The 13,592-nt window shown below is 40.3% G+C and overlaps 1 protein-coding gene across 5 annotated transcripts in view; it reads right to left on the reverse strand.

Moving 5' to 3' along the window:
• The window catches only part of ACTN1 (actinin alpha 1), a 127,831-nt gene that overhangs the window by 19,273 nt on the left and 94,966 nt on the right, over positions 1-13,592 (reverse strand). For all 5 annotated transcript variants that reach the window (XM_042466031.1, XM_042466013.1, XM_042466023.1 and 2 more), the window contains exons 9-13: positions 8,553-8,645; positions 6,506-6,736; positions 4,477-4,624; positions 3,171-3,321; positions 278-386 (exon numbers count right to left, since the gene is read on the reverse strand). In XM_042466031.1, coding sequence (XP_042321965.1) covers positions 278-386; positions 3,171-3,321; positions 4,477-4,624; positions 6,506-6,736; positions 8,553-8,645 — 732 coding nt within the window. The remainder of the gene's footprint in view (positions 1-277; positions 387-3,170; positions 3,322-4,476; positions 4,625-6,505; positions 6,737-8,552; positions 8,646-13,592) is intronic.

The raw sequence follows: 13,592 nt of genomic DNA on the forward strand, positions 1-13,592 counted from the left end.
CGCCCCTTCCACATGGGGGCCGCCATGTTTACGTACTGGATGCATAGCTTCCAGACGTGTTGCGACGCTTATGACGTCGCGAATGCGCCAGCGGCGCCTCGCGACGTCATAAAGGCGCTGCAAAAAGAAGCTCCAAAATGGAGCTTCTTTTTTGCTCCGAGCGGGAGCTGCACGGTTTGGCTGCTGCGGCTCCCTCGCGGAGCAAATGGCGCTGGCGGGAGACCGCCGCAAAGCGGCAGTCTGTAACCCGCCTTAGAATGCACAAACCATCTCTCACCTCCAATGCTTCTCGTCGTTTCTGGGTCAGAGCCCCAAGATTATCCCACTGATCACATATTTTCTGGCATCTGGCATTGACACTTGGTGAATCATAATAATCCAGCTCACTAGCAAAAATAAGTTAGAAAGAGATTATTGGGCAGAGTGACAAATGTTGGTGTCTATTAATTCAAATGCCCCCATGGGAACTGACTTTCTCCACTCTGACACTCTCCAGTCATGTCACACTACAACTCATCAACAACTCCACAGCCAGCAAAGTCTATGTATGGTAGGCCAACACATCTGGAAGGTTCCAGGTTGGTAAAGACTGGTGAGTTGAGACTGCCATGGTCGCCTTAGTTGATGATCTCCGTCTGGGCATGGACTGGGGAAGCGTGTCCCTGTTAGTGCTCTTGGACATCTCAGCAGTTTTTGATACCATTGACCATGGTATCCTTCTGAAACGCCTGAGGGAGTAAGGTATCGGGGGCACTGCGCTCCAGTGGTTCCGTTCCTATCTCTCGGGTAGATTCCAGATGGTGCAGCTGGGGGACGTTTGCTCCGATAAGAGGGTGTTTACATCTGGTGTCCCTCAAGGAGCTATTCTGTCCCCCTTGCTATTTAACATTTACATGAAACCACTGGGAGAGATCATCCGGAGACACGGGGCGCGGTGTTATCAGTACGCTGATGACACCCAAATATGCTTCTCTGTGTCCCCGACTGATGCAGTAACTAGGGATGGCATCTCTCCTCTAAATGCCTGCTTGGAGTTGGTAATGGGCTGGATGAGGAAAAACAAACTCAGCTTGAATCCAGAGAAAACGGAAGTACTAGTGATAGGCTCCCCCCGTCCGGGTGGTGAAATTTGTCCACCTGTCCTGAATGGGGTCACACTCCCCCTGAAGGACTCAGTTTGGGGGTGCTTTTGCACTTGTTGCTCCAGCTGACTTCTCAGGTGGATGCGATGGTCAGAAGCACCTGTTACCAGCTTCGGGTGATACGCCAGCTGCGACCCTACCTAGACCGGGGGGACCTTGAAACAGTGGTACATGCTCTGGTAACCTCTTGGTTGGATTTCTGTAATGTGCTCTACATGGGGCAACCCTGGTACCAAACCCAGAAGCTTCAGCTAGTGCAGAATATGGCAGCTAGGTTGGTCACTGGATGTCCCAGGGCCAACCATATAACACTGATTCTGCATGATCTCCATTGGCTGCCTGTTTGCTTCCGGGCACAATACAAGGTGTTGGTTATAACCTATAAAGCCCTAAATGACTTGGGCCCAGGGTACTTGGAGGACCACCTCTCCCCATATAGTCCACCCCACACACTCAGGTCGTCTGGGAAGAATCTGTTGAGGATCCCGATAACAAGATATGTATCAACCTCACAAAAGGCCTTTTCTATCTCGGCCCCTGGGATCTGGAACACCCTTCCTGAGGAACTCCGCTTCGTCACCTCCCTGGATCTCTTTAAAAAGAGACTCAAGACCTTCCTGTTTCGGCAAGCCTTCCCCGATGCTCCTTGATGATATATGACTTCCCCCTATATGTACAGCATTACCGAGCACATTTAGCTGGCCTGGATTTGATGTATGGTTTTAATCTGTATTCTGAAATGTTTTTATTGAAGTTTTATTTATGTATTGCAATTTTTATCCTGTATTTTGTATTTGATATTGCAATTTTTACCTGTATACCGCTATGATCAACACAGAATAGCGGTTTATAAATAAAACTTATTATTCCCTTGCCAGTTGCTGATTAAAATTATCTTCTTTAGGGAAAGATAACCCCCTTTAAAGGCATCAGTGACAGCACACATTACCATTTTCTGAGACAATGAATTCCACAAATTTCATGATGCACTGTGGGAACTGTAGGATGTAGTGCTTTCTTCTGTCTGTCCTACCAGAATATGGGAACTATTGTTTTGGATTACAACTCTGAGAGCCCCTCAGCCAGCATGTCCAGTAGCCATGCTGGTTGGGGGATTCTGGGAACTAGTTCCCTCAAAATAATTTTTCCATGCTCTGGTCCTGTTTCTTGCCAGTTTCAGCTGTTGATCATTTTCTTCTGTAGAGGAAGACAATCCCTTTTTAAAGTAATCCAGTCATCAAAGAGAGCAGCTATCACCACTTCCTCTGAGACAGTGAATTCCACAAATTAATGACCAGACTACAGAAAAATGTTGTTGGGTTGTTGTTGTTTTTTAAATAAAAGCTCTCAGAATCTTTGTTCATGCTAGTTGGAGATATTTTTTCCATACTCTGGCCCTGACTCTCCTGCCAATCAATTTCAGAATTTGGATGATTCCAAATTCCACTATTATGAAAAGTAAGTTCACACAGAAGGATCAGCCTCTATCACAAGGTTAGGCAAATTGCAGCCTTCAGATATTGCTGACACTTCTTGCCAGCATAGCTAATGTTGAAGAATGCTGGGACTTGAGTTCAGCAAAATCTGGAGGGCTACACTTTGTTTACCCCTGCTCTCAGTCACCTATTAAGGCTTCAATTCTTACTTGGGCTTGCAAGTAATAATCAGGAAATAATGGATGATGATGATGATGATGATGATGATGATGATTACCCTGCCTTCCCAGTACAAGGACTCAAGGCGACTTGAGCTGGGTTCCTGTGATCTGTGCATACCAGCTGGCTCTTCTCTGATTTTGTCAAGTATCATGGCATGAAGAATCCCTTCCCCTCTGTTCAATCTACATCACCCTCTTCCTGCTCACTGGTCAAAGTTTTATTCTAAATCAAATCTCTTAGCTCTTGTGTCTAAAAATGACTAGGGTTTGATTTAAGCCAAACAGGATCACAAGGCTTTGTGTCTTCTGAAACTCCATTAGCTAGTTATGCACCCCCAAAAGGAAACCCATGCACCCTGCCAAAGCCATACTTGAGTTCTTGTGCGATAGCGGCAATCTGTTCCACACGATCCTGATGAGCAGCAAGATCACTTTCAAATGCCTCATGTTTCTTTAACAGGGCCTTAATCTCTGAGAGTGTGGCAGTTTCATAGTCCTTCTGCTGCAACATGGCCTCTTTACCTACAGGGGCCCCCAAAAGATAGCAAGTGAGCAAAAAGTCAGAAAGTGATTTGGACTTACACATTATCCAGACTTTGGAAGCTATCTAATTAAATGATATCCAGACTTTGGAAGCTATCCAATTAAATGAATGCTGCTACTCATTACTTTGAGAGTGGGAGGGAGTAGCAGTTCTCAAAATTGATGTACAGTTATACATCAATTATACTAGTGCTGCAATTTTTTGAGTAACGTGTAGTGTTTGTTCACTCCTGAATACTAATTTTCAGAAAGAAAAGTAACAAGTAAATAGGTATTATGTTGCTTTAGAAAACCAAAAGCTAAGGAAAGATGCCAAAAATGCCCCAAAATAACTTTTAAAAAATAACATTTTGAAGTGGCTAATAGCAACATATTACAGCATTAAAAAATGTTAAAACAATGTAAAATCATATACAGTGTGCCCATGTTTTATGCAGCTTTAAGCATATGCTGAAAGCCGTGCTGGAAGAGCCCCTTGCGTGCCCCAGGAAAACTAATGGGGCGTGCGCATGGCCACACTCCACGGGTACGAGCCCCATTACTTTCAATGGGGCTCCAGCATACGTTGATATCCTCTTATGCGGGGGGATCTGGAACGGATCGTTGCATAAGGGGAAGGCCCACTGTAGATGATACATAGCTTCCCCAAAACAGCTCAATTTTTATCAGATATTTGCATCAAATTCAATATGGTTATAGGAGCTTTAGGGACATTCAAATACTACTTTTCCCTGTTGTCTGCAACCTATCAAATGGATAGTCATCATGGCTCCTAGCAATATTTGACATCTGCCTTCAATAATTAGCTTACTGAGTGTGTGGTAGTTTTGTTCATTTTTGAATGCATGACTTATTGCAGACAACCGTGCCTTGTTATTTCTCTGAAAATCTGGTCAGATTACTTGAATTATAATGGTTATATATCATCATGAAGGAAAATGTGCTGATACATGTTGTGCATTTGCATTATAAAATTATTTATTTTATACCCTGTGTTTCTCATAGTGTGGCATCCATGACCAATAGACTGATTATAAAATTAGCTTTAGTACAACACAGTTTTTTTTAGGAAGAAAAAACTAGACCAAAGTACACCAAGCCCTGCTAATGGAAAATGTTTAAGAACTGTGCTACCTTCCGTCCAAGATTCATGAATGGAAGCTTTTTGCCGGAACTTCTCAGCCAGGTGATCCAGCCGCTCTAGTCTCCTGATCTCATTCAAAAGCCATTCCTCATAGCCTTTCTCAGCCTGTTCCAGGCCACCCCATGCGTTATTTATATCCTGCAGCAATCAAAGAAGAAGCACAGCACCTTTTTTTTTTTTTAAAAAAAAGGATACGAGTTCAAAAGTGAAATAGTCTGAATCTTTGATCTCTAAGTTGATCACCCGGTATCAATCAACAGCAGCCTTACACCTCAAAGAACTGTGAGCACTAGTTTCAAATATGTTTGACAACCCAAATATTTTCAGTTAAAAACCCTCATATTCCCTTAATCTTGGGCATGCTGGCTGAAGAGTTCTAGAAGCTGTAGTAAAAAAACTAAAGCTTTCCCAACCTCTGGTTTCTTTATCATTAATCTGTTGCCTATTGAGTGTTAAAATACTGCAGGAGTAAGTTCTCCAGTCCTTGCCTCCATGGTGATCAGCTCATAGGCTGGTTCAGAGGTATGCACTGTGGCAAGGTCAGTATACTTCCTAAAGTCAGTATACTTTATAACCAGTATGCTAGTGAAGGAGGTGAGAGTTGTCATATTGAAAACACAGCAAAGAAATAGAACAGGAAATAGATTAGGGGTGGTGAACCTATGGTCCCCCACAGATGTGTTAAATGACAACCCTCACATCTGGGAGTTGAAGTAAAGAAATATCTGGAGGGCCAAAGGGTCTCCCTTGCTGAGATTAAATAAATGCAGCCCTGGAGCTCTTCTTCCTCTTTTCCTAACTAAGGTTTACTCTGCACTGCATAAATAATGCAGTCTGACAGCACTTTAACTGCCATGGCTCAATGCTATGGAATTCTAGGATTTGTAATTTTGTGAGACGTTTATCCTTCTCTGTCAGCAAGCTCTGGTGCCACAACAAACTACTAATCTCAGGATTCCATAGCATGACACCATGACAGTTCAGGCAGTGTCAAACTGCCTGCAGTATGTCAGCAACCTAAGGTCCAAAACACACTGCAGAAATAATCCAGTTTGAGACCACTTTAATTGCCCTGGCTCAATGCTAGGGAATTCTGGAACTGTAGTTTTGTGAGACATTTAGCCTTCTCTGTCAGAGAGCTCTGGTGCCACAATAAACTACAATTCCCAGGATTCCCTAGCACTGAGCTAAGACAGTTAAAGTGGTCTCAAGCTGGATTGTTTCTGCAGTGTGTTCTGGACCTAAATTTATACAAGGAGTAGCCACCTCTTAGAATGATTTAGAATCAGGGCTTCCCCCAGTATGAGGATCACTGATGTCCTCTGATTTCTTTTCTGACGCTGTGGTGTCCCAGTAACCAGTCACATATCTATTGCTACGTATTCATCATTATTACTGCCACTATTATTGGGATCTTGGTTCCTTGAATTTCATATTTCTTACTCAACCACAGGTTTCCTGCCTTCTGTCTTACCTTTGCCTTTTCTCCTTTTGCTGTTCTATACCCTTGGAACTGTCCCCCAAAGAGCTACAGACTGTGCTGAAATGTCACGTTTAAAATGTTTTTGTATTATAAAGCCTTTGGAACTCCAGTTTACTCATGCAGGTTTATATGTTCAGATTATGGAAGTTATGATTATGAACCTGAGATTATAAACATTGGCTTGCCTATTTGTTTTTGCTATTTAGATTAGTTGTCTCCTTCCCAAATATTCCACTTTTAATTACAGTGTATGCTTTTTGTAAGGATGTATATTTTTATTGTTTTAACTTTGTATAGAGTTATGAACATGGATGGTGTGATGTGAATAAATAAAGAACATGAAATACCCACAATAGCAGCCCTTTTACACCAAAGTTTTATATTAAAGTTTTTTTTTATTTGTACTAATTGGCTTTACAGCATTGGGCACTAATAGACTGTAATTTTCAAGGCATTTGAAAACAGTAGCTACAATTAAGTATATGCCTAGAAAATAATGCAATTATGCACAGAACCCATGATCCTAACACACTCACCGAGACCATTTTCCCTTCAGAAGGCATAAAGGCAGGCCTATTGCTAAGGCGCAGCTTAGTTTGTAAGGTGTTGAAGTTAATTTCCAGCTGGCACTTCTCTTGTACTTTAGGAGGCTTGTGAAGGCGGCGGTAATCCCGGAAATCCTCTAGTTTTTGTTGCATGGCTTGCATGGTGTTCTCTGGTACTCGATTTTCCAGCCAAGGTATGGTGCGACGGATCCATTCCAGCAGCTGTAAATGCCAAAGAGGAAAAAGAATGGAAATATGTTTACTGTTTAAGGAGGAAACAATGGGAACAGTTATACAGTAGAGTAACGGATTGTTTTTGTTTTGTGCCTTCGAATCATTTCCAATTTATGATGACCCTAAGGCAAATCTATCATGGTGGGTAGATTTATCAGTGATCTATAACACTATAATGGGGTTTTTCTTGGAAAGATTTTTCCAGAGAGAGTGTATCTTTGCTCTCCTCAGAGACTGAGAGATCATGACTTGTCCGGGGTCACTCAGTGGATTTCCATGGCCGAATGGGGATTTGAACCCTGGTCTCCAGAGTCGTAGTCCAATGCTCAAACCATACCACACTGTATCAGTGAAGTATTCTACGTGACATTTAACATAGCCAAGGCTTAGAATTATTTTTTTCAAGAACAAATTGTGTTTTAAAAAATATTTTGATAACCTTGACTATTCATGTTTGAAACTATTTTTTAACCAAAAGTTTTACAATAATCAGAAAGCTATTTAAAAAAGGACATGTGTGCAATTATGAATATGCAAAGATAGGCCTAAATCCCATAGCTTAATCCACACTAGAGTAGATGCACCAAATCAGCTCCTGAATGGATGAGTCAATATTTATGTAACTCCTGGACCTAGGGGTTCAATAGGCCTACTCTGCTTGAAAATAGCAATTGGATTAAAGCCATATCCTTTGATCTCTATGTTTTACACAACCAAATATATGACATTGGAACCCCAGATCTCTTGGATACCATGTTGGATCCCATTCCAGGAGAAAGACAGGCAATTAATTCATAAATAAAAAATAAATTCATTTTTTCAGTAAAGGTGAACATATTTCTAAAAAACGCTTTGAATTAATTTTTGTCTCCATTGTCTGGTTCAGGCAGTTCAGGGACTGTTTTTTTTGTAAAATTACATAACTTCCCAGCCCTTCTGGCTTTTGAATTTGGTTTTTCTGCTGTCCACCAATCTATGCCTTTAGTAACCACATGCTTTCTCTGCACAATTTCTTCAGTAGCATGGCAGTTAATTCTAAAAGTGTGTTTTGACCACTGGAAAATGATGTTTCCATTATTTATTATTAGAGGGCAGTTGCCTTCCAATTCTAGGCAGTCTTGGATGATACAAATTATCTAGATCCATTTCAAACCGGCTTCAGGACAGGATATGGAGTTGAGACTGCTATGGTTGACTTCATGGATGATCTTCATCTGAGCATTGACAGGGGGAGTGTGTCTTGCTGATGCTTTTGGACCTCTCAGTGGTTTTCAGTACCACTGACCATGGTATCCTTCTTGAATGCCTGGGGGGATTTTGGAATTGGAGCCACGGTACTTCAGTGGCTCTGGTCCTATCTCTCTGGCAGGTTCTAGATGGTGGTGCTTGGGGATAGCTGCTCCTTAAAAAAGGAGCTATTATATGGCATATCACAAAGTGCCATCCTATCCACAATGCTATTCAACACCCACATGAAACCACAAGAACATACCATCCAGAGGCATAGGGCGGGGTGCTATCAGTATACTGATGGCACCCAAATATATTTCTCTGTGCCTTCAAACACACCCTCAGCTAAGGATGGTGTGTCTCCTCTGAATGAATAACTGGAGGAGGTAATGGGCTGCAATGAATTTAACATGACTATAGATCTCAATTTACGAAGAGATGCCAAAAAGATTTCAAAGTATCTTTTACTTTGTTATGCTAGGATAAAACACACACACACACACACATTCTATGAGATGGATAGCTTTCCACTTCCATATAGTCTTTTCAAAAAGCCGAAGGCAGGAAAACCTACATCACTGGCCAGCTTCTCGTAGTCTTCCATTAGTTGCTCATTTTCTTGATTAACTGCCAGCACCTTGCAGATACGATTTGCTGCTGTTTCCGCCTGTCAAAAGACAAAGGCAAGAATGAATATATATAAACCTAATTGCTGAAGATAGCCCATTTAGCTTCTTGAACTATTAGAAAAGGGAGAACCCACTTTTTCTCTACCATGCATTTTTTGTTGTTGTGTGCTTTCAAGTCATTTCTGACTTATGGCAACCCTAAAGTGAACCTACCATGATGTTTACTTGGCAAGATGGGAGTTTGCCCTTGCGTTCTTCTGAGGCTGAGAGAGTTTGACTTACCTAAGGCCAGCCAGTAGGTTTCCATGGCTGAGCGGGGATTTAAACCATGAACTCCCAGAGTTCTAATTCAGCATTTAAACCACCACACCACATTGGCTCTCAAAGAGTACATTATTGGTCTAAATATTGTCTATCCTATTAATATTTAGATGTTATTAATATCTAAATTAATATTTAATTAATATTTACTTGCTATTGTAATTGCTTCTTGCTTCTCAGGATGAGAGACACAGCCTGAGAATTCCAATTTGATTGAGCATTTGCCATGCTTAAGATGTTTTTTCACCCTTTAAATCAGGGGCAGCAAACCTGCAGCCTTCCAGATGGTGCTGGACCGCAAGTCCTATCAGCATAGTCAATGATCAAGCATGATGGAAGTTACAGCCTAAGCATGATGGGAGTTACAGTCTAATAAAATTTGGGAGGGCTGCAGGTTCACCACTCTAATTGAAATCTATTAAATCATACTATGCAATTACATGCTTTTGCCATATGGTAATAACCAGAACTTTGGGAAATTATTTTACGGACTACAACTCTCAGAATGCAGCCAGCATGACTTATGGCTGTAAGTGGCAGAGGATTCAGGGAGCTGTAGACCAAAATTACTGCATGGTGTAAGCTAGAAAACTTGGGGACAAGGGAAGATTTTTTTTTGAAGTCATCAGTGCATATCCTGATCATCTTTGTGAGCCATATAGCAATAGTTCTAACCCAATTTGATCAAATGATTTAGATTTCTCAATTTGTTGAAGTTATTCTGCCTCCACAGTTTTGGGGTGATCTAAATAATCGCTCTACAGCAAAAGTAACATGCCTCTGACAAAAAAGCATTAGGTAAGTTGTTAATCTCTATTCCATACACATCTACATTGCCAAAGTCATCAACCCAAAATGCTTTCTTTTGACACTATGGCTCAACTTTAGGGAGTGATACTTAAAATTCTCAGCCAGAGAACTCTAGTGCCTCACCAAACTACAGATTGTAGGATTTTATAGGATTCAGCCATGGCAAGTAAAGTGGAATAATTGTGAAAGGACCTCTTGTCCCATGACAACTCTGAAGATGGATGAAACCATCTTTCCAGTCAAGGCATTTAGGGCTTGCTGACAAATAGCTTGGAAAACTTAATGTTTGGGGCTACAACTCAGTATAGTCATTTGGATTCTGGAAATTATGGTCCAAAAAAGAATGGTTCCAAGGTCTTCATCAACAGGTTCTCTTAGTAACTGTCTTACCACTTTTCAGCACACTCTCCCTGGAGTAAAACTTCACACTGCTTTCAAAACTGTTCTAAAACTTCTTTACATTCTTTTACTTTTGTTCCTTGGACTGAGAGTTGAGCTTTTTAAACATCTGAAGTTTCTGTCTTTGATATTTTTAGTGGAGAGGGGGGATAAAAATATTACATACACAGATTGAAAGTAACATTTCAAAGCTCTGATCAAAACCTACAGAACAAAAAAGTCAATTGCCTTAAATCTGTTTTGATCCTGATATTTGTGTTTAGCACAAAGCTTTTGGTCCTAGCGAAGGATATAAATAAAAAAATAATATATACTTTTTGGAGTATAGCGTTGCACATGCTCTCTTTTAAAAATAATCATAAACAGAATTTCCTGCTAATGAAAGCTGAATTCTGCAGCCTGTCTACATTCTGGAAATTAAATAATAATAATAATAATAATAATAATAATAATAATAATAAATTATTTATTTGTATCCCACCCAATCAATGAGGAATCCAGGCGGCTAACAACATATTTGCTTTATCTGTTTAGTCTGCATACATTTTGTATCTGTTGGTGAAAGAGCAAGGTAAGATCCTGAAGCACTGTTTTCTGACCACTTCAGAAACAAAACCAGCCCACTTGGGAAGTGTATGCAGGCTTTTACATTATACAGTCCTCTTTTAACAGGGCAAACATTAACAGAGTGTGTTAGGATCATGGGTTCTGTAACTCCCATGGGGTCTACTCCCAAACAGGAATGCTTAGGCTAGCACCCTGATATAGAGTGATTTCAGCTATTTACAGAGCATGCGTCATGCAAACTCTTTTAGAGATATAGCCATGTTAGTCTGGAATATAAGTATGCAAAGGGGTCTTGTAGTACCTTTCAGACTAAACTAAGCGAAGGAAGTCATAGCATAAATTTTCATAGACTGGTCTACTTCCTTAGATGTATGGGCACTAGTTCATTCCATGCATCTGAAGTAGACCAAGTCAACAAAAGCTTATGCTACAACTTCTTTCGCTCAGTCTCAAAGGTGTTACAAGATCCCTTTGTATATTGATATTCCAGACTAACACAGCTATGTCTCTAAAGATGTACGTGTTGGCTCAGTCTATGATTTTGGATTTTATATACCTTTTCAATACTGTATGGTGCTTATTGAATTATTATTTTTTTAATTTTATTATTAAAACAAATAACACTTATTGAATTTTACTGTTGTACACAACTGAGACATTATCTTATGACAAGTTGTTTTATCATATAAAACAAAGATTGCTATTTTCCTTCTCATCCACTAAAAATGTGCAAAGACAGAGGTTTCATAACACCTGTAAGTAATGTGTTCCACTTTACAATAACATGGGAGATATTTCCTTAACTCAGTGGTTCCCAACCTGTGGGTCGGGACCCCTTCGGGGGTCAAATGACCCTTTCACAAGGGTTGCCTAAGACAATTGGAAAACACATATTTGCATGTGGCAATGAAATTAATTGTATGGTTGGGGGTCACCACAACATGAGGAACTGTATTAAAGGGTCACGGCATTAGGAAGGTTAAGAACCACTGCCTTAACTGAAGGATTAAATGCAGAGGTCACTTGAACACTCGCCTATCCATGGAGTTTTCTTCATAGCTACTAGACAGTGCTGGAAGTTACCCTTGGAACAGATTAAGTCTAGAGAGAGTGGCTCTGCAGACTTAACCAGCACTGTTTTGCATCATTCCCGCAATACCACTGTAAGGAAGTTCAGCATAGGTAGGGCTTTCTGTCTCCGTTGGCTCCCAGATTTCTTTTATGGTGACTGAGTGCAGTTATTATCATATATAATGCAGGCATCTGTCTTGTCTTCATTGTAGATGATGTGCTAGCCACACCAAACTGAAGCTGAACCAAAAAGCTAGCCGGAAAGTAATTCCAGCAATCCATTTCCACAATGTATTAAAAGCATGTTATTAAACCCATCTATTAATAAAAACACTCATGCATTTTAGTGTTAGGAAAGTTAGAAGCAGTTAAGAAAGGGAGGGAAGCAAATTGACCAAAGCGAGTATATGTGTAGAAATATACAAGAAGACACACACAAATCATATGAAGGAAAAAAAACACCAGTCACATACACATCATGGCAGGCTGGGACCCCTGTACCTTTAAAGACTCAGTATAAGAGAATGAAAGAAGCAGAAAGTTGATCATGTGACCTCCCCTTCAGGGCTGGTAGCAGTAATGAGAAATCTGAATGAGAAATGGAGCGATATCACAGTAAGTCACCTTATCAAGAAAAAAGGAGACCCTGAAAAGACACGCTGTTGTGCCCCAGCTATTTGGTAGAAAGGCGTGCTTACAAATTGCTCTGTGTGAGATACAGCTTGGAAAAGTTATTTTGATGGAATACAATTGCCAGAATCCCATGCTAGCTAAAGGATTCTGGGAGCTGCAGTCCAAAAAGTAACTCTTCCAGGCTCTCAAATGAGAACAGATTTGGAGCCTTTATCTCTCACCAGCTTGCTAATAGAAAACAAGTACTGGACAAAGTTCAAAAAGAAAGGGACCTCTGCCCCGTCTTTTAAGTCTCGAAGGAGTCACAGGTGGACTGACTGAACAGCTTACAATGAAATCCATGTGGTTTAATATCTATCTATCTATCTATCTATCTATCTATCTATCTATCTATCTATCTTATTTTAATATCAGAACTGGGTGCGTGCCTTAATAATTAATTCTTTATTCTTACTCCAGTTACTTGTTTCAGTGGCAGATCTTATATAACAAAACAATGTTTATAACAGCCTGGATGCTGGCTAGACACAGGACACAATGTTTCCCAGACATAATTGATAATTGCAATCATCTGGTTCAAATTTCAATAAATGAAGGTGACATTACTATTTTAAGTACAAAGTCATATACTTGATAGCTATTTAATTGCCAGGTTGTACTTGGTATGAATTTCTGTCAATACCTTTTAAAATGTTGGGAGTGGGAGAACCTTACTGAAAATATTACTCTATCCACTTGGAAAAGACATGAAATAAATGAATTCAAAGTTTTCAGTTTTTAATCTGACAAGTATAGAAATGATGCTCTCTTTTATTCCAGCTTTATCAAAAAGTTGGGATATGCTCTGAAAAATCAACAATTAAGCACTGCCTTCTGCTAAACTTAACAGATTATTTACATCAGTCTCACCCAAGCCATGAGTAAATATTTGCAGCAGCAGTATCTGAACATGGTGTGACTGTTGCACTAATAAGATTGTTTCTCTACATCTTATCAGTAGTTTCAGTGAGCTAACCCCCTTGCATATGGCACCAGTCCCCAGTAGGACGCAAAAGAGTTGTTGCGTACCATGCTAGAGAACATCATGTTCTGATACAAAGTTTAGGATACTAACCACTCTGTGTGTGTAGTGTTGCAAAAATTCAGGGTCTAGTGTTAGGAACGTGATAACATGGTTTTTGAAA

The sequence above is a fragment of the Sceloporus undulatus genome, chromosome 1 (genome assembly GCF_019175285.1).
Source record: "Sceloporus undulatus isolate JIND9_A2432 ecotype Alabama chromosome 1, SceUnd_v1.1, whole genome shotgun sequence".
NCBI lineage: Eukaryota > Metazoa > Chordata > Lepidosauria > Squamata > Phrynosomatidae > Sceloporus > Sceloporus undulatus.